General features: G+C 36.5%; 3 protein-coding genes across 5 annotated transcripts; all 3 read right to left on the reverse strand.

Annotated features, from left to right (window-relative positions):
• Nucleotides 1–1,158: 1,158 nt before the first annotated feature.
• On the reverse strand, nt 1,159–2,843 carry LOC113277916 (inactive protein RESTRICTED TEV MOVEMENT 2-like). Its single transcript, XM_026526886.1, has 2 exons — nt 2,681–2,843; nt 1,159–1,813 (listed from the first exon to the last, which is right to left on the reverse strand). The coding sequence occupies exons 1-2, from the start codon at nt 2,790–2,792 to the stop codon at nt 1,293–1,295; spliced, it is 633 nt and encodes a 210-aa protein (XP_026382671.1). The 5' UTR covers nt 2,793–2,843; the 3' UTR covers nt 1,159–1,292.
• A 384-nt stretch (nt 2,844–3,227) lies between these two features.
• On the reverse strand, nt 3,228–4,774 carry LOC113277917 (ethylene-responsive transcription factor ERF062-like). Its single transcript, XM_026526887.1, has one exon. It carries the CDS (start codon nt 4,728–4,730, stop codon nt 3,432–3,434), a length of 1,299 nt encoding a protein of 432 aa, XP_026382672.1. The 5' UTR covers nt 4,731–4,774; the 3' UTR covers nt 3,228–3,431.
• Nucleotides 4,775–10,411: 5,637 nt separating this feature from the next.
• LOC113283018 (small EDRK-rich factor 2-like) lies at nt 10,412–12,342 on the reverse strand. 3 transcript variants are annotated; one of them, XM_026532153.1, is made up of 5 exons: nt 12,203–12,338; nt 12,068–12,114; nt 11,734–11,836; nt 11,505–11,635; nt 10,412–10,659 (listed from the first exon to the last, which is right to left on the reverse strand). In XM_026532153.1, exons 2-4 carry the CDS (start codon nt 12,072–12,074, stop codon nt 11,536–11,538), a joined length of 210 nt encoding a protein of 69 aa, XP_026387938.1. In that variant the 5' UTR covers nt 12,075–12,114; nt 12,203–12,338; the 3' UTR covers nt 10,412–10,659; nt 11,505–11,535. The 3 variants fall into 3 exon arrangements, with proteins under 3 accessions (XP_026387938.1, XP_026387937.1, XP_026387936.1); XM_026532152.1 differs by lacking the exon at nt 10,412–10,659 and adding an exon at nt 10,795–10,813; XM_026532151.1 differs by lacking the exon at nt 10,412–10,659 and having other exon boundaries at nt 11,331–11,635; nt 12,203–12,342.
• Nucleotides 12,343–21,503: the final 9,161 nt, after the last annotated feature.

Consider the following 21,503-nt stretch of genomic DNA (forward strand, 5'->3'; position numbering starts at 1 on the left):
CTTTACAAGTCCGAGCAACGAACTTTTACTTATCACTAAAAAAAAACTACAACAGCTGCTCATCGAGTGGTACGTTATCTTAAAGGAACGGTTAGCCATGGCATTTTTCTTTCTGCAAATAGTTCCTTGTCTCTTACTGGTTACACTGATTCGGATTGGGCAGGTTGCCCAACCACTCGTCGTTTCACGGCAGGATATTTCACAATGCTGGGAAATAGCCCTATCTCTTGGAAATCCAAGAAACAACCAACTATTTCACTATCTTCTGTTGAGGCAGAATATCGAGCTTTAGCCAGGCTAACTTCTGAGTTACAATGGTTACATATTTATTTACTGATCTTCGTGTTAATATTCCGAAGCCCACTCCAGTCTATTGTGACAATCAGACTGCTATTTATATCTGTGAAAATCCAGTTTTTCACGAACGAACTAAACATATAGAAATTGATTGTTACTTTGTTCGAGAAAAACTGCTATCTGGTCTTATAAAGCAAACTCACATTCCCTCTGCAGTTCAATTGGCTGATCTCTTCACCAAACCACTTGGAGTGGATCAATTCAGACGTCTTGTCAGCAAGTTGGGCGTTCAGCCTCATAATCCTCCCGCTCCAACTTGAGGGGGGTATTGGACGTGTATATACAATGTGCCACTGTTGTGGCACAACAACCAAGTGCAGGTCACTGCAGCATATCAACGGGCAAGTCTTCAGCAAAGTGCAGGTCACTGCAGTCATAACAACGGGCAAGTCTTCAGCAAAGTCCGAATCCTGTGCAGTTATTGTTGTTGTATCTAGTTGTAACTTACCTGTATTCTCGTCATAAGTTGTTTAGATTAGGAACGATTCTTTGAGCAATTCTCTGTACTTGTATTCATATAAATACCTAATGAAAAGATACAGTCGACACTATTGTGAGACTATTCCACATATAAATCTAGAAATCTAAGACTTTTTGTGCCAAACTCAGAGTGTGAGTGGATTATGTGGCATCTATAATCACAAGGCAGATTTTCGCCATTTTGGTTGCAATCACTGTTGAATTACCAAGCATTTTCCGATCTTGTATCGTATTTTGGATTTTTAATCAACAAGTTTTGGATCACAATGACCGATTTGATCTTCAAATATTTTTGTGTTTTATTGCCATTAACCTCTTCCGTAAAAGAAACTTATAATGTATTTAAACATGTTATCAGATTGTAGTCAATGTTTTTACGATAATAAAATGAGCATTCACATAATGCACAAAGCGAACATAGTGAAAGCTTCTTTCTTTAACACATTTCATTAGTGTTAGAACTTAGAAGTATACATGCGAGCAGCATAAGCCACAAAAGACACCAAGATAGTCAGTATCAGTACATTGACCATACTTGCACCGCTACTTGTTTTCGGTTCATCAGTTGTTGCCTGCAAAACTTTTATGATGGATGCATCTTCTCGCGATTGATTACTAGTCTTATTATCTTCAAACCCAGTACTTGAATATATTCTACCCAACAAAGTACCTTCTTCTTCACTGAATTTATCCCGCAATGATGTCGTCCGAGCAGTTGGATGAGCTTCTTCCTGTGCTCGCTTATTAATTGGTGTTATATCTTTCCTTATGACATTCTTAGTGATGGTCTTGGGCAGTTTAACATAAAGGACTCCATTGACGAACTTCGCCTGAATTGCTTGAACGAAAATATTCTTGGGGATCCGGAATTCCATGGTGAAACGACTCCAGTTGTTCTCCACGAGGGGTCGTTCGCCACTGATCTTCATATTACCCGGTTTGCTAAACTGAATTCTTAGTTGTTCCTTTTTGAAATCTACTTGCATTAGTAATATTAGTATATGCTTCAGTATAATCCATTTTACACAAATGCTCTATTATTACAAGGTGACCTGAAATTGTAAAATCTCGAAATAGACATACAAGATGAATTTGAGTTTCCAGATATTCAAGATATGAGATGATATATTCAGGTATGGCCCAACTTTTAGCAGATGGTATTCTAAATCGTTTCCCATGAGTATAGCTCTACCTAGCTATATGGGCATGTTAACACCCGGTGACAGGATTGAGTGAAGCTAATTTCCGTAGCATGGGACCTATATAGGCAACCGTGTTAGGGTTAACGCCACCTGCGTGGACACCATTATCACCACCTAGGATGCATCCCAACTAAGCATGTTGGGCTCAACGGGCTTATTTCGAGTGAGTGATTAGAAATGCATGGTATTTACTCGTGAGTAAGTGACGTGCTTTATATCATTTTACAATAAAACTAACCTATGATTGTTCGTATGATATTCCTCAAATAGGTTTTAGCTATACTTTATGCCTTGGCTACAATGCACATTCTAAGCGATCTTGTTTCCCAAGGCCCAAAATGTGTCATGCTTGTGTTTGAGTCGAGGAAGAACTTAACGTCAAAATGAAAAATGGGATAGTCAATTAATATGTCGCGACAAAAACTGTATGAGATGAGGATAGAAATTTTTGCTTGTCTAAGAGAAAAATGCACAAATTAGGATGCGCAATTGCGCATGTTCAGGCAGTTATGCTTAGAAAGGTTAACAGCTGGGCCATACGCTACCTATATTTGGGTTCACTGCGCATTACCACATTTCCAGTAAATATGAATACTGTTTTTCAGAAAGAAAAGACAAGAGAAGAAGAAATGTATCTGTACCATGAAGGTGAAGTTCAAGAGTATTATCTTCTTCCTTGACCCAATGTGCTACTGGGTAGAAGTCTTCGAATGAACGCCCTGTGATTGTCGACCCAGATGCTTGAGTATCCATTTATGTCGTCTTAATTTTCTTTTCAGAAATGAGGAGGAAATTCTGATTTGTTTTTAATGACAATCGATCTAAATTTGTAAGTGGAAGAAGAGTTTTATGTGCTCTTTATAGAGGAAAAACATTATGCACAATGTAGGGTACAAGCGAAGCAATTGCAATAGTTGTCTTGCAATGGCAAGTATTCCTTTTTCGCCTATTTGGGCTTGAGTTGGTTTAGTTCTCTAGGTTACTCCTTGTTATGCAATAGGATCACCTCTTGCATGAGATAAACTCATTTTCAGGGCAATCATTTTGATGCTACTTCTACAAATCAAGTACTACATGATTTGGTACTTGTGTAACTATGAGAATTGGAAGAAAAAAATGGTAAAAAAAAAATTAAGGAGTTTATATGAACCAGAATACTTTTATCTGGCTTTGTAAAATTGCTTACACAATAACAAAAAACTATCTTGGAAAACCGAGGAGTCCTGATAAACTCTTACAATTATTACAGGAAAAAAATTAAAACAACAAAAAAAGCAAATTACAAAAGGGATTCCCACTTTAGGATGATGTCTAAATAGTTGGACCTCTCTAGCTACGAAAATGAGTACAACACGATCGAATTCCCGATTCCGTACCATGTAGTAGGGTTATTCAAGAAAGTGAATCCCAAATCATATCCATATCCAACGAAGGCATTCTACTCAACGGAACACCAGTATCTACATCTGAATATAACGACTTATTATGTTCAGTATTTGCAACAGTAATTTTCTTGTTGCTATTAGTACTACTATTTCCAACTATCACTTCTTCTGTACTTGATGATGATTCAACACCCCATTGATCTTTTCTCAACGGTAATAATCTTGATTGGTTCAAAGATTGCAAGTTCATCAACTTCTCACCTGTTTGTTGTTTCTTCGGTGGCGGCGATGTGTCAATGACTGGTTTCTTCTCAACACCTCCACAAATTGCTTGTAACTTAGCTTCTAATAGTAAAAATGTATGTCTTGTTTTCGAAGAGTTTACGTTAAGTTGATGTTTCTGATCCGGAAAGTTCAGTTGCGCGTATTCTCCTCTTAGTTTATATGCAGCTGTATCGTAAGCAAATGCGGCTTCTTCAGCTGTATCAAATGTTCCTAACCAGACTCTAGTACGGTTTCTAGGTAGTCTAATTTCAGCTACCCATTTCCCCCAATGCCTTTGTCTTACACCTCTAAAGAGCTTTGCTTGTGTTGATGAAAACACGGACGTACTGACCGGTCGTTGTTGGTTATTGTCAAGCGTTAATCTTCTACCGGTGCACTTCATTTGCTGCGTTTTTGTTGCACTTAGCCAATAATCGCTACGACTACTAGTACTCATAGAATTTTGATTGTTGTTGTGGCCTACTCTATATTCCAGGCCAGCTTGTTGCTGTTGAAGGTGGTGATTATGAGTTTCATCTATTGTTGGTCTCATTTGCTCGACATAATTGGTAGATTTTGGTTGTTGCAAAAACAAATTCAAATTCGGAAGGTTCGAATCTTTTGAGGGAGAAGATGAACTTGCAGAAGGAGAATGTTGCGAAATTAATGTCTGGCTCATTTCAGCAGGAAACATCTGCAAAAAATTTACTGGAAAACATTTCTGTTTGACATCATTAGAAGATTCATCTCTTGATGAGTGCAGGGACATAATTGGACGAAATAGTCCCGTGGTGAATTCTCCAGCAGCATTGTTACCCAAAGCTGCAGCGTCGTTATTAATGACCGCCGAGGAACCGGAATCTGAATCCGATTGCATATGCCGCTCCCTTGATTCCTCTCCACCGCCACTGTTACCACGGAGACTACTAGTAGCTGCGGTTTCTGCAATCGCACTCCACAACATGGGGTTAGTGAAAAATCGAGTATCTTTAGGTATGTATAGATTTAACATGTTTTGAAACTGAGAATGGTGATCTTCCATATATACACCAAACTTTGAATGAATCTACGGGAGAATTTAGATATAAAAAAATGAAATGAAATGAAGAAGTATACAGAGAAGAATGAAACCAACAGTAGTATAAATATATAGGGGTGATTAAGGACACTAATCTGACAGGTAATAATGATAATTAATAATTTATTAACCTTAAATAAAAATTAAAGAATTCAATCAAAATTCAAAGGACCAAAATGGTGTGTTGATGTTACTGAAAAAGGGCACTAATCCTTGCTTCTAAGGTTCGTGCCAACCATAAAAGATGTTTCTGGCTAGCTAACGAACCAATCGATCATTGACAACGCATGCTTTTTAGTCTTTAATTAAGTTAATTTAGTTAAGAAGACAGAAACTGGAATAAGAATTCAGACTTTAATGGACTTTATGTGGTGTATGTTGAGGGGTCATGTGTTTTGCTTAAACACCTCACATGTATTCTAATCTAGCTTTTAATTTTGAGCATAATTAGTAATTTGTTCTCTTCAACTTTCTTAAATTGATGATGAATGAATTTTAATATAACAATTGACTTTCTGATAGGATTCTTTTGATGCATATTCCCTGCTTCAATACTTTTTTTTCTTCTGTTGTGTATATGATGTTATATATCAGCATGAATACAAGAACATTATATAACTTGTCTAAAAGAAAAACAAAACTAAATTTATAGAGGGTAGTAAATTAGATTAGAAACACCGAGTACTAAGGCGTCCCTGATACCCCTTTGGTAATGTGTAAAGTCCAAGTTTGAAACTCCTCCGCATCTTAATCTTGTTTAAGAATTCAAATTTCTTTAGTTTGCTTTAGTGATAGTATTAGTTTAGATATTTAATGGAAGAAATTTAGAAAAAGAGAACTAGAGTTATGTTTTGAAATGGTGAGTTTTGAAATAGTCTGTCATGCTTTTTATTGTCAAACATATTACATATATCAAGTCATACTTAATCTATTAAGAAACTGCATTACTATCTCCTTCAGCTATGAATGAAAGTCCAACGGTTGCGTGCAAAGATTGCGCAATTTCTTGATGAACTCACAAAAAAATTGGTGGGATATGATTATTTTTTTGGGGGGAAATTAGGATTTGACAGTTTGTCCCTAAATTAAAACCCTGACAGCAGCATATCCCCAAACTAAAAAACTATTTACATCCAGAAGTCGTTATATAGTCAATGTTGCGCCAAGACTAGTCAATTTGAAGTGGATGCCATATAGCCTTTGCCCAAGAAGCAACGAAGTCCTTGCCTAAATCTGCATCCGTCCGGCAAACTAAACGTTCTGCTGCTCCGGTTCTATTGTCTCCACGATGCCCACGTAGTCCCTGCCAGAATAAGAGGCCAGCCAGATCTATCCATATATATTAATTTGAGGTACTAAGCACAGTGCCAAATTCAGACATCATGAACAGTCAGCCCACGATGTACTATTGACTTGAGCCATTAGTAGCTAGGCCATCGTATAATTAATTGTTTGCATGTTTCAAGGAGACTTGGAATGAAATCCATCATGAGGATCTTATTTGACCATAGGTACGACTCATTGTCTTTTTGACATTCCAAAACTCTAAGCATAATTGCGTTTGGGGTGTACTAGCAAAGAACATATATTTGGAAAAAGTCTGGAGCCACAAATGTTGGAAGAACAACATGATCATGATACATAAATATATCTGGCTTTTCTTCAAGGGATTTGGCCTTTGAAATGGTCAGGAGACATTTGATAATACAATATTGCATTACAACCTAATTCCAAGAGAGCATGCCGCATAGAGTAGAAAGAAAGATACAAAAAGAACGCTAAATATGGGGCCAAGCCAACCTTTCAACTCCGCTGGTTCCCTTTTTAGTATTGCTTACTGTAAATGTTTCTTGTTTTATCAAAGGGTAGTTTTGTTTAATGAATTCGTAGTTTTATTTAAACCCCCGCATGACACCATTTCATTACTAAGCAGCCCCATTAAAAGAAATAATCAAAAGTGCACAAATTTGACAGAGACATATCAACTTTTAATTTTGGGCCTTGGTTACTAGCTTCTTAGTACAATCAGAAACACTTACTTGTGACTCAAAAGCGCAAGAACATGCCGAGAAATGAACAAAGCAGCTCAACATGATTGCTAGTTTGCTACTACAAAGCACAGTGGTAATGAAAGTAAGCTCCTTGCAACATTGGAAGAATCTCTGTGTAGTAAAATCATAGTGAATAATTCTGTTCACATGGTGTATTAGCTTTTGTTCCATCGTAGTGATTATTTCTGTTCCATTTTTGGCAAAGTGCATGTGTTTCAAATTAAGACGATTCAGAGAGTGTGTGTGTGTGAGTCAGATTCCAAGTCCCGCCCCTTGTTTTAAGTTGATTTGTTTTACTACTACTAAATAATTAAGAAAACCCTAACTAAAAAGAGATGATCGATGATAAAAATTGCATTAATTTGATTAGTGGTTTTGAACTATGTTTTGATTCAAGTGGAAGCACATGATGGGATGCTAAATCTAACATTCATCTTGTACTAATTACTTACTAATCTATGATTACAAGGGAAGGGAGCAAATAGACACTAACCCATGTTATTACTCTTTTCTATTAACTTTTCTTTTGTTTATTTTGTAGATTCTGTTTCAACTTTGTTTTTGTTCCCTGAATAAACAAATTATCAAAGAAAATTCCGGCACTAGCAAACAAACAATACATGCAGGCTTTGTTCAAGTTTGGGGAGAAAAGAATATGTATGATGATGTATTACAACATGTAAGCTTACTTGGATCCAACTTGGCCAAATAGTTAAAAGCAGAGTTCTCCAGTTTCATCCACTCCAATTAAGCACACTTTCTCAGTTTCTTTGAATATTAATCCATATTATTACAAAATGGTATTTTTGAATTTTCTAATTCTAACTTGAGATTAATTATGATAAAATGACTAAAATCTCAGATATTTGTATAGAAAGACAATGTCGATGTTATTATAATATCAGGTAAGTTTCTTCGTGATAATATCAATAACCCGAGTTCAAACTTAAAATGTGTACAACTGGACGAGCCTATCTTACCAAAGGACCAGGCTACTAACCACTCTTTTCTCATAGGTGATCATGATGGCTAACACATCATGATCACCACCTTAATCTTCTTTAGTTTATTAATTCTTTGTTCCTAACAACATGATTAAGACTTAATCAAGTAATTAACTAATTTCTTCCATTTCTATATACAAAAGGTTGAAATCTAGTTACCAAATTGTTTTAATGAATATAACTTCTATTGGCCATCGCCATTTTGATCTATATAAGAGAGGGCACTATATGATATGATCATCAGCACAACAACCCTCGTAAGGGACAAACTAAAAGTACTAGAAAAGATTAATCATAAGAAATTGATAGTTTTCTTAAACTCGTGATGATGGTATTAGGTGGCTGATCAATGGCGTGTCTCCACCTGTCCAAAGAATTATAATTGACTGCTACAAGATAAGTTTTTTTTTCTCCTTTGGGGAGACAAAAAAGATAAGATTTCTTAATTAGCCTCATTAATGATGATATTTTGATAAACTAGTTTAATTAATAAAGAACCCTAGGCCTATATACGAAGCTTCTCTGGCCACATATGGGCTGCAGACCTAGCTGGTTTGTATTGACTCGCATCAACTCATTTCCTCCCTTCACACATTTGCATTTCCATAGGATATATAAGTTAGTTTAGCTCTGAATGCCTGTCTATCCGAATTGACTGACTGTACATATTGCAAAACTATCTACAATAACTAATACGATAAAAGTAGCCAGAACAACCATATATAACCACTACATTAATGGTACTTTTCAAGCCGTATATAAGCATGTGAACGGTGGGGTAACTTCCTCGTCCGCGAACGCCCACCCATTCGAATTTGAGAAATATTCGGGGTTTGCGGTATCTTTATTTTTTTTATTGGTGGTGACGGGTGTGTTTTCAACCCTTCATTTTCCCATTGGTCTGTGAAATTTGTGCAAAGAGAGCATATGGGCGTGCATTCTATGACGACAAACATAAAAGAGCTTGACTAATGATGAGAAAGCGTGTTTGCGAGAGGGTGATCATTGACGACATGGCCAGGACTGGTGTTAGATTGGTCAAACCCATGCGCAGGTTCTGCGATGCTACTAGTCGCCAGAATTAAAGAAGCAACAGGCATGAGATACTGTTCTTGAGCATGCATGAATATCTTCTTCTTCTTTTTATTTTTATTTTTTTTAAAATTAAGAGTGATTTGCACGTCTATGTTACCGCCACTAACCGTCTTCATATTATCAGCATTTTATTATCTTATCATCCAGAGTGTACTTAACCACTGAAACTTGGTTATCTACCAGAAATTTAGTACACATCTTCAGTTTTTTTTTCTTCTTATCGTCCAGTCTGTTCAGAGATTATGGGGTTATCTTGCAGTTAGATTGATTATGTTTATCCGTACTAATTAAGAATCATGATCCTTTAGTGAAACATTTGTTAATTGATTAAGCATTAATTTGTTCAGCGTGGTTTTATCATCAACCTATCGTGCATGCCTGAATCTAGTTTAACGCGAATAACAGTGAACATCAGTGTTGGTAATATGCAAAGGGAGTAGGTGCAAGGCCGTAGATGGCCCAGGGCCCCAAAATTAACTAGAATCAGTAGAGTTCAGTAGCACTCCAAATTCGAAACGCAGTCTCGACGCTTAAACATTCATTGGAGTACTATTCAGGTGGACACTCTCCTGGACTACCATTCAACTATTCAGGTGGACACTCCTGGACTACCATTCAGGAAGAGAGTCCATCCCATCGTAGAATTAGACATTGATTATACATACATCGTGCAAAAGAGGAAGAACTAAGACGGACACTGCTAGCCCTAGCCATCTTCATTAGCACGAGAGTTCTTTCAATGTCAAGGATGATGAGATATTATGCTCGCTATTTTCATCCACAGGAGTTCTTTCGGGTGAGGGGTGAAGAATGATGAGATTTAAGAAAGGACATTTGTTGTGGAGATCTGCCAGCAGCTAAATATCCAAGTGATGCAAGTCAAGAGACTGCATAGTATGGAGAGTTAAAACTTATTCAGCTTGACGTTCATTCTCACTCTTGCCCAAAATAGTCTTCCTAACCCTTTAGGAGAGTTAAGTTTTTACAAAGGTATGGTGCATCACTGCATAGTATTACATGGCTCTGCCTTAGGTGATGGGCCTAATGCGCTCCACATACTAATGATTGCGGGAGTCTTCTCCAGCCTAGCTGTATGGAAAGAATTAGATATTACCGTCCTCTTAGAAATCAAAGACAATTTAACCTCATCAAGAACAGCAGACAGCAATTTATAGTTGCTCTGCATGTTCAACTAACATAAGTTTATCATACAGTTTGTCTCTGTGTTGTAGTTTTATTCTATAATCTGCTTTGCGACGTTATGCTACGTATCACTATTCCTTCTTAACTCCAAAATCAGCATGAGATTGGACAACATCTTGCAGCTTATACCTTAGCGGCACGAGTCTAACACCAAACTAATAAATCCAACTTCAAATGATTCTCAGGTTGAAAAGCTAGTACTACTTACACCAGTTAAGTCGGAAATTGACTCTAGCACACCTAACACAGGCACATAGAGGGCACAGATTCTTAGACCCAACTTAAAACAATCTGAACAGTATAAATTATCTCGGCACAACAAAATTGATAGAGTGGATATAAAAACAGTCAGTCACATATTGGGTTTGTAGGGTAACAGTAAACACCAAGTATGAACTATGAAGCTAATAATTATGCCGTTTAGGCGTTTACCATATCAAACCTGACCTTCGCTGGAAGCAACTTTTCACTAACAAACTTTCTTCTTATAATGTTCTGAATCTGATGATAACTCCTAGTAGACAACAACGTTTCCCACTCCTTTGTTCGTCAGAAAATAATAATAAAGGGTGAGTAAACACCTTCTTGCACCTTAGATCAAGATGCTAACCACTTGAGAAGCATTTATGGATTATTCAATTTGGGTAAGTTGGTCATTACTCATTTTCTTACAGGTTGATAGTTTTGTACGCAACTGCAAAAACATACGAATCATGTACATACTCAGAGAAATAAAACTCAAAATATCAGACTCAACAACTTTCACAGTTGCACGAGTCAGATTCAATGCATCAAGGAATTACACCTAAGTCTTGATTCGCCAATCCTAACAACATTTCTGTTTTCTATGGTGATGTTATGTTTAAAGCTTAGCCGACTAACTGCAACTGATATAATAAAAGCCACAGTTCTGATAACGAAACAATTTAACATAGCCAGCTAAATGTTGTCAATAAACTAATCGAAGAAAATAGTTTCTGCTATGTCTCGTATTCTACAATATGAAATGATACGACATCACAATCTTCAGAGTTACAACAATTCAAATGATGAGCCCATTATGCTTTAAGTGAGATAGATGGGGCCATTAAAAAACCTTGCCAAATAATAATGTCAAAATTCAGTTCTGCGTTACGAAATCGCTTTATAGACCACTAAGCATTTGAAATTTGAACCAAACAAAACTTATTATGAGCAAGAGAAGACAAACAGACACAAACATAACTAAATTAAAAGGGAATTTATAGATCAGATATATAAACCACAAAGTGTAACGAAAGCAAGACAATCCCATAAACAGGAATTTATGAAACTTCAAACATCAAGACACAGTTATATTCATATTAACCATGGTAATAATGGAAAACCAAGATCTGATCTAGTACCTAAATTCCCATATAAATAGTTTGCTGCTTCTTATTTCTTGGCTTTGTTTGCATCCCCAGTTCCAGCTCCAGCTGAACCTCCAGCTCCAGCAGCTTTCTTAGCTTGCTTCTCCTGGAGTGCCTTTCCATCTCTATACATTAATTCAAAGCCAAGATCAATCAAATTCAATTCTTAAAAAAAAAGAAACTAATCCAGAGATACAAAGTTGACAAACAATAACAAACAAACCTTTCACGGCGTTGCTCAGGGGTCAATCCATCATCTTTTCCCTTAGCCTTTCCACCAGTTCTGGCGGCAGCTCTCTCCCTATCCTTTTCTCTCTGATTTCCACGTTTATTTGAATTAAAGATAAACCATAATCAAATTTGAAACAATCAAGTGAGATTAAACCAAACCCAGACCTAAAAAATTATATTCAATCCAAAAAAAAAACCTAAAAATCCCATCAGATGTAACAGATTAGTAATGTTTCAATAAAAATTTAACCCCAAAATCTACACTAGTAGAACTTCAAAGAAATAAAACAATAAAAGAATCAATCAAATAAGAGATTAAAGGATATGAGTCATTCTGAAGCAGCTTTCTAAGGAGATCTCCAAACACAAAACCCTGCAAAATTTCACAAGAGCATCGGAAATCACAAGACAGTGGGAAAAAAAACCCTAAAAAAAGAGAGGAAATCCAGAGAAAGAGTTACCTGAACAAGGTAGGTAGAGTTTTGACTTTGAGATGAAAAAGAAGAGGATTTTAATAAGTAGAAAGACAGAAAGAGAGAAAGATCTGTGGTCGTTACTCTTCCGGCACTCTATTTCTGACTTTAGGCGCTGCACAGCTTGTGCTTTTGGGACGGGTCGGTAAGGGTTAAACCGGGGCCGGAGGCCAACATCCAAATCCGAAAACCAGTTTACTACTACTCCCTACGTCCCACTAATAAGTGACCTAGTTACTTTTAGATTTTGTCCCACCATTAAGTGACCTCTATCACTAAACAAGGAGATATTTCTCAAATTATCCTTTAATTGGTTATAAGAAATATAAGAAATATGCATAATTTGATAGTTATGTTTATATTCGTTACGTAGGTGTTTTAAAATGCTATTCAATGGTACGAAGTTTGCGAACATCCGTGGTGTAGTTTGAGAGATAAACCATTTCAAAATTTCACTATTTATTATCCATATGGGTATAACTGTAAAAAATGCTTAAAAATACTTTTCTCCTTACTTGCCTTAAAAATTGTGCAAACTTGAACTAGGTCACTTAATAGTGGGACGGAGGGAGTAATATTCTTCTCCGCTTATACTGATCGACAAATTTCCCCACGAGGTCCAGATGGATTTCCTCCAGCCTTTTATCAGTCCCAATGGACGACAGTTAAAGATGATGTTTGTAAGATGATCAAGTCATTTTTCTCATTCTGGCTTCCTGCTCAAGCAACTGAACCATACAAGAGTTACTTTAATTCTTAAAACTCAAACTCCTCATTAACCTGAAGATTATCGTCACATTGCTCTATGCAACACTGTTTACAAGATTATTTCTAAAATCTTAGCTTTGAGGATGAAAAAGCACATCATCAATATTATATCACCTCTACAATCAGCATATGTCCCATGAAGGCTAATTTCTGAAAATGTTTGGCTGGTTCAGGAGATTGTGCAAGCTATGAAACATAAAAAAGGTAGATGTGGCCACCTTTCTCTTAAGATGGACATGTTCAAGGCTTTCGACAGGTTGGAATGAAGTTTGTTACTTGATATTCTTCAAAATTTTGGTTTTAGTCAAAAATTCTGCCACTTAATCTCACAAGGCATCATCACTACACAGATTGAAATTCAGTTTAATGGATTTCCTACTTATCCTTTTACACCCACAAAAGGCTTACGTCAAAGCGACTCTCTCTCATCCTATTTATTTATTCTAGATATGCAATCTTTCTCTAGATACCTAACCCACTATGAATCCAAAGGCCTTCTTACTGGGATGAAATTGTCAAGGTCAGCTCCAAAAATTACTTGCTTTTTACAGACGATTGCTTACTTTTTTTGTAGAGTTAACCTTTCTCAGACAAACAAGCTCCTTCAGGTGATAGAGGAATTTAATGCATGCTCAGGACAACTCATTAATTTTAGCAAATCGGCTGTGTATTTCAGCTCCAACATGAGTCCTCAAAGATGTCAAAATTCAAGTGGTATATTGAGAGTAAGACAATTAAATATAAAAGAGAACAATACTTGGGTTTCCCCTTTTTTGTTGGAAGAAACAGGAAAATCCCCTTTCTGTAATGGTGGACAAGACGGACCATCGATTCTCTAAATGGAACGGTAGCAACATGTCTGAAGCATCCAGAACTGTGATGATTAAAAATGTTTCCAATGGCCATTTTGATCTATCATATGACAAGCTTCAAGCTACCTGACACAACTATCAATAAGATGAACTCCTCTCAGCAAGCCTTCTAGAGAAACAAGAAATCCAATAAAGGGAGACACATAGTAACGTGGAAAAGAGCCTCTAAACCCAAATAAGAAGGTGCGCTTGGTTTCAGAGATATGCATACATTTAACAGAGCATTCTTAGCTAAATCTGCTTGGAAATTTTGTACCGATGCAAAGTCTGTCATGGCCAAGTCACTTCAAGCAAAATACTTCCCATATGGAGAAAATTTTGACCTAAAAAAGAAGAGCAATACCTCTTGGTCATGGAGGAGTATCAGCTCTGAGTTATAATTTGTTCAACTGAATAGTTACTGGAGTTAAGGAGATGGTAAAAAAATTCTCATCTGGAAGAATCGTTAGATACCAAGTCTTACTGATCTACCAAAACCTAAGAATGGTTGCTCTGCTAACCACCTATACACTCATGTACACCAGCTCTTCTCTACAGACTCTTCTTCCTATGATATGGCTATCTTACAGGATATTTTTGATCAACCAACTATTTACGAAATACTCAATATCTCGATTCACCCTAATCATGAGGACAGAATAGTTTGGCTTTTGGAGAAGAATGGTAACTTCTCAGTCAAGTCTTGTTACAAGAAAATGTTTGTCAAGACTTATTTTTATGACTCAATGGATCCCAAAATGCATAAAATTTACAAAACACTGTGGAAGCTTCCATGCCTACCGAGAATACGTCAGTTCCTGTGGAAATGCATCTCAAATCTTATTCCAACTAGAGATATTATTCATCCTGTTATTACTTGATTGGTGGATTCTTACCCCTTTTGTGATCAACACTTGGAATCGCATGCACACTTAACTATGAACTGTAATTTATCTAGAGCAGTATGGTTTTCTGCTACTTGATGGACTTCGAACAATTTCAACAACCTTGCAGAACAGGTTTACAGCTGGTTTGATAGTCTCTACAACAAACAAATCACTGCGTTTGAAGTGGTCAAGATAAATATTGTTGCATGGTGTATATGTAATGAAAGATGTGACAAGATTTTTTAAAATAATAACTATACTCCAGAAAAAATCTGTAGGAGATGTGTTATGTTATTCGAAGAACATGCTAGGCAAAATTCTCTTGTTCCTGATAGACCTCATAGAGTGAACTGCAACAACAATCACCAGCTTCCTCCTCCTTTAGATACCCTTACTGTTAACTGTGATGGTTCATTTCAAGATATTGATAGATCTAGTGGTATTGGACCAATTATTCGTAAATATGCAGGTGCCCAACAAGCAGCAAGATGCATCCATCTGAGGAATATTGGAAGTACAGAGAAAGCAGACTGTATGGGACTGTGGGAGTCTGTCAATTAGGCTAGAGACTTGAGGCTGGATAAAGTGCTAGTTGAGCTTTACTGTAAATTGGTGGTAGATGCTGTCAATAAAGAAGATTACTCCATATACTGGAGACTTTATAATCTGGTGAAAGATATTAATTTGTTTTTTAAAAATTGTAACTATTGGCAATGATGTTATGTGCCAAAAGAGAGGAATAAGATAGCTGATAAACTATCTAAAGTACCTAAAGTTGGTAAACTCAATCAGATTTGGTTTGATGAGGTTTCTCCTGTGATCATATCACAATTACAAGAATACGCAAGATATGTATCACTTACATAATCTGAATCAATAAAATTTCCTTTTGCTCCAAAAAAAAATGGTGACTTGTTACCAAACTTATGTGTCTTGGTGGTGCACTTATGTACTGCAAAGGTTATATTATGATCTGACTTAAGAATCAGATATAAGTTCTCTTAAGAAATTTGTTCGCACTTCAAAAATAGTATTGGTAATTTTTCCTTTTATGGGTTAGAAACTTGCCATGTTGTCTTCCATACCAATTTTTTTCTAAAGGCATTTTATGACACTTGTTTTCGGTATTGTTACATGTTGACCTTAGAATTTTTGGCGTGAATGGACGGAATCACCTGTTAATTATAACTGTTGTTCTATACTGAACTTGACCAATATCTGACCAAGCTAATGAATATACGTCTTTCTAACTACGACACCCTTCACAATTTCTGATTTTTATCTTTAATCTTTGGATACGATTATCACTATATTCTCTGATCTCCGATCATGTTTTTGGTGATGCAAAGTTAGGGTTTCCTGATTATCTTCTAAGTCGGTTGTGGTTTGAGGGATGTTTAGAAGAGAATCATAGAGAGGAGGGACAATTGTATGAAGTCTATTTTCTATTATCATAACGAACTTGTTTACATCATTAGCTTTTCTGGATATTTATACATGATATGAACACGATAATTACATGTAGATGACTTAGCACGTGACAGCTTGGACATGATAGTTTCCAACCTTGTGCTTGTATCAATGTGGATAGATTTCCAACCTTCAGCTGGCAGAATAGAGAATCTTCTTAGCTTCACGCCCGGACTCAGGTCTTCCACGCCTAACTCCGTGTCTCTGTCTTGTTCGGTCGTTTATGGCTCGATCCTTGGACATCTGTCTTAGGTCTTAGGTGTCTGACCTTGAGTATTATTTCATGTGTCAGTTGTATTACTCTTCAAATGTCAGTTCTTGGGTAGATCCTATATATGTAGATTTGTTTTATTAAATTCTAGTACATTTTTTCTTTAAAAGTTCATTTTTTTCTTCAGCTCTTAGCTAGCCCTGTCGGTAGCTCATAGATTTTTGTGCCTACTAGTGTGAGTTGGTTTCCTAAGTTAGATGGGGCACCTGGGCGTCTCTTTATATGTTACTCCTTGATGTGTTTTTCAAAGTTTTTGTAGTAATATGATTCGTTCAAGACTTGTGAAAGCGGATTTTTAGATTTTTTTTAATAAATAAAAATAGCGAACTAAATTAAAAAGATGTTGTGAAAATTATGGAGAGAATGGGGCTAGGATTCCACCATTAGTTGATATTAGTGATTTAATAAAACAATAATTATGCAACTCAACATTCAAATTGATTCTAATAGTATTGCCTATTTTCCAAAAGAATAGATGTTAATCCAAGCATAGAATATCAAAACCCTAAAGCAAGCATATTCTATCAAGAGAAAATACACCTAACTAATCAAAATCATATAAACAATTTTTAGTTCAATGCAAAATCATAATAGAGTTGTTGTAATTAATTAATAGAAATATATCAGTTTTACCGAAACAACAGCTTCCTCCATAGCCCCAAGGATTGGGTTTAGCTCATCATGATGTTGGAAACACGCTCAAAAGTTGATTTCATTGCTCAAAGTAGGTGTACAAATGTTGAAATGGAGAAAATGATGAAAATCGGGTGTTTGCAACGTTTATAATTGTTACAAAACACTGTTACAAAGAACGATAAAAAAGAACTACTGTTGTTGTATCTCTGCGACCCTCGTGTGGCTGTCGTTGTCACTGTTGATAAACGACTGCCTCTGGTGGTCTTTTGTTCTTCGTGTTCTTGGTGCAGTAGAAGAAACAGAGTTCTGAAAACTCTTGATTCACGCCTCCTGAGCTCTCATCTCTTCTCGACCCCTCAACTCTCCGTCCCGACAATCTATTTATACTCCTCAGCCTCATTTAATCACGCCATAATTCTCAATTTCTTCATTGAACTCGGGCAGTAAAGAAGATATTCTGGGAATATTTTCTTCCCTGATTTAGCTTCTCACGCGTTTATACATCTGCAAAATCTCCTTATTTATCTTCGTCAAGGTCCAAAGTGTTGCTCGAGTCATCAAACATGAGCAAAACATGTTTAAATTCTCCAAAACTCATGCAATACCGTGAACTGTTCCTCTCATGCACGTGCTTCCCTGTTTTATTCTCACGGATGTTTCAGCCAAATTTGATCAACCAAAACACTTGAAATAGCTTTGTATATGTCCCAGGAACAATTCCATAAATTTTCAGCCATTTAGTCTCCCTATAACACCTCCAAATTCTTGATTGAAATTTGACAGTGATAAAAATTATTTTCCCGCCAATTTTGAAAATTTGAATTTGAGAAAGATGGGTGCTGTGGAAAAAAATGGGCTACATATAGCCGTGGGTGACACTTATCAAAAATGGGGGTCCGTATAGCAATTGTCCTCCAGGGGTCCAAATAGCACTTTTTGAGCAACTTTTTCCACACAAGTGTATTTCTCCAAAAACACCTACACAGACATAAAAACACCATAATAAGTACAAAATCAAGCACTAGTAATAGAGACAGTGAGGACAATTCAGACACAAAAATGTGTCTATCACTCCCCCCCTTTAAGTTACTTCAGGTGGGGTGGTGTACCTGAGCGCGTCTCCAGGTGTGTACTCCATTTTAACTTACTTATGAGAGTTCCGAGTTTTTCTAGATTTTACATGATAGTTGTATAAAACACCTTGATTTTTATCTATTGTTTATGCTTTCTTTGCTAAGTTTTCTTGTAAATTATGTATTTATGTTTGATTTTGAGTTTTAGGCACTTTGGAGCAAAAGAAGAAGAAACGTCGCTTAAAAGGGGTTAAAGTGTCTTTTTATGCGCAATTGCTGTTGGAGGCGACTTATTTCTCATTATTTACTTCTTTTCTATCTGAAAGGCATGTCGGCTTTAGTGATGCAAGTTTTGTCTGAAAAGCATGACAGCCTTAGTGATGTATAAAAGTTGAAGAAAAGAGGTGAATATGAGAGGTAAGAGATGGTTGATCGAGAAAATACTAAAAGCACACAGAGAAGTGTTAAAGGCACCCCCATAAATGTCCCAGAAAAGTTGATAAAGTCACCCAGGAGTTCTTCACTATATACAACCCAAAAGTTATCTTTGTACCCCACAAATTGCTATTCGCACCCCCAGAAATTGCTAAATGTACCCCAAATTTCTAAAGGGACACTGATGATGGTTAAGGGGAGGTCATCTTCTTCGTTTGAAATTCTCAGTTTGCCGGGAAATTTTTGTTCTTCACGGCAAAATTAGGGCTCAAGTTCTGAAGGTGTTTCCATGGGATTCAATGTCTGAAATCAAATGGGTTTGTTCATAGGACCTAAACGGAGATGGTATGAGTCTTTGTTTCGATCATAATTAGCTGTAAACATCGATTTGGAGAATCAGCATGTTCTCAGGTTTATCTTTATACGAAAACTCTGTTAAGAAATTGGACGAGTTCGACTGAGACTGTATAACTGGATTTGGTTTATTTGGGCCTGTTTGGATCAAAAAAGACTGGTAAGTCCTTTAGACTCGATCAAATTGGGTTGCATGATCGAGTTTTGATAAAACAGGGAAAAGGTTATGTCTCGGGTTCCTACGCTGCTGTAATTGGAAGTTCTATGGTCTGGTTACATTGTTACCAAATCAACAAGGATAATGACGTGTATTGGAGATAAAAGATGAAGTGAATCTCGGTATAATTGGAATGTTTCCATGAAACAGGGAGGTGGAGAAAAATCCGTAGCTTTCCATGGAGGAAAAGTAAAGATTTAGGGTTTTGTGGTGTATATATAGACTGGGATAGAGTCAGAGTCGACATACGGAGAGCCTAGGAAAGAATAGAGACGTCAGAATCAAGAAAACCATAATCACAGAAAGTTCACCTGCTGCTGCTCAACCAAGAACACGAAGAACATTAGTCTGGCAGAAAAAGTCGCAGAAAGGTATCGTTTATCAAAAGCAGAAAACATATATCGTTCTTCAGTCAGTAGAATAAGATCTTCAGCCACTGCCGTGTAATAGATAAGCTGCTCAATTCAGTAGCTAAAGACCTTTAGCGACTGCAGAATCATTGTAAGCTTATTTATATCTTTTGAATACAATGATGAATGAAATTTTCTCCAATTTTCGATCCATGAGTAGCTAAATCTCTTTTCTAGGGTTTTGGAGGAAACTATTTTTAATGGGTAGTATTTAGTATTTAAATTCTTTGACATATTTTACTTCATATTTTTGTTTTTAATTGTCTAAAATTTTTCTCTTCTTTATATGCTTCGTAAAAATTGTTTTGGATAGTTTGAGCTGTCGTTCTTTTATAAGCGAAGGAAAATTAGGCCTTAGAATAGTGATGAGAGTCGTAAAAAAAAATCTTATAACGTTATATCTTCGAAAGCATGAGATTGAGTTCAGATTGTTTTGAGTAAATTATGAGTATTATGTCAAAGTTTTAATTATTGAGTTTACAAACATTAGAAGTAGTGGAATCCAAAACCCTAGATTCATCTCTCCTTGATAAATCAAAAATCAATTTTAATTAGTTTGTCTTAGTATTTTCTTTTATTTGTCTTAAACCCATCCTTTAAAAAGTCCGAGCAACGAATCCTTTCTTACCACTTGTAAAAACCACATCAGTTTTTGGCGCCGCCGACGCGGACTTGCCTTTAGGTTAGGTTTTAGAATTTGTTTTATTTTTCTTTAGTTTTGTTTTCTTTTAGTTTGATTAGATTTATTTTATCTTATTTTCTTTGATTTTACGTGGGTATTTTTCTTATTTTTGCTGTGCAGGTAATATTCTACATTTGTTGTGGAATTGCCTACCAAAAGAGGTAGGTAACAAAACTCAATTTTTTTATTTTATTTCCTTTGTATATATTTCTTTTATTAAAAAAAAAACACGTTGCACACACCATATTGCATCGTATGGCACCGATTCTTAGGAAGACACATGGTTTAGTACGGTGAACCCTCTGGGCATTATCACCCGAAACACCATAAACCTCAGCCTAGTACCTTTGACCAGTCTTTGACTGTAGGTATATTTTGTTGTAGGTAACCCAGGCTTACCTAATTTAGTGAACCCATCATTTGCATTTGCACGATTTTCTTGCTTCACTAGTATTCTTGCTTGTGTATGCGACGTTGGAAACGGGTATGAGATAGACTTGAGGAAAACGACCTTTTCAATTTGACACCGACCCGTTACACCGATTTAGGCAGTACTTCTATTTTTGCCGGAATGGTTAATGAATGAAATAAAGGATGTTGAGGTCCCAGTAAAAACCCTTAGGGACCATTTGAACCCGTCTAGAGTGATGCGTGAACCTGGGGTTGTTTTACCGACCACTACCGTTAAGTGTGATATTAAACCTGGGACATTTGGCATGCGACGTAAGTTTAGGGGGATAGAGAATGAGAACCCGTATACCCATATCCGAGAATTTGAGATGATTTGTGACACCATGAGTTATCCGAATGTCACCAAAGACGATGTTAGGTTGCGTTTGTTTCCTTTTTCCCTAGAAGAGAGAGACGGTGAGTGGTATCATATCATTCCTTCTAAAACAATCACTACCTGGGATGGACTTGTAGAGGTTTTTGTTAAGAAATTCTACCCACACCATAAGACTGTTACTGTTCGAAAGTCTATCCAAACCTTTAAGCAGAAATTAGGTGAATACCTACATGATTATGTAGAAAGGTTTAATGAATTGTTATACCAGTGCCCACATCACGGCTTTGATAAAGCCCACATGTCCCAAATCTTATATGAAGGAGCCTTGATAGTGAGACCAGAATGCAGGTAGAAACAATTAGTGGTGGAGAATTTACCCATCAAGACCCAGATGAATGTTTTTGACGAGTTCATATAGTTAGCTGAAAAGACTCGTCAATGGGCTTCA

This window comes from Papaver somniferum, chromosome 5 (genome assembly GCF_003573695.1).
Source record: "Papaver somniferum cultivar HN1 chromosome 5, ASM357369v1, whole genome shotgun sequence".
Classification (NCBI taxonomy): domain Eukaryota; kingdom Viridiplantae; phylum Streptophyta; class Magnoliopsida; order Ranunculales; family Papaveraceae; genus Papaver; species Papaver somniferum.

Bases quoted from the DNA above. Each gene is read 5' to 3' on its own strand.
- LOC113277917 (XM_026526887.1), bottom strand. From the start codon at position 4,730: ATGGAAGATCACCATTCTCAGTTTCAAAACATGTTAAATCTATACATA.
- LOC113283018 (XM_026532153.1), bottom strand. The intron at 11,636-11,733 runs GTTTGTTTGTTA...ATTAATGTATAG, and splicing joins CCTGAGCAACGCCGTGAAAG to AGATGGAAAGGCACTCCAGG.
- LOC113277916 (XM_026526886.1), bottom strand. From the start codon at position 2,792: ATGGATACTCAAGCATCTGGGTCGACAATCACAGGGCGTTCATTCGAA. The intron at 1,814-2,680 runs GTACAGATACAT...TAATGCAAGTAG, and splicing joins TCTTGAACTTCACCTTCATG to ATTTCAAAAAGGAACAACTA.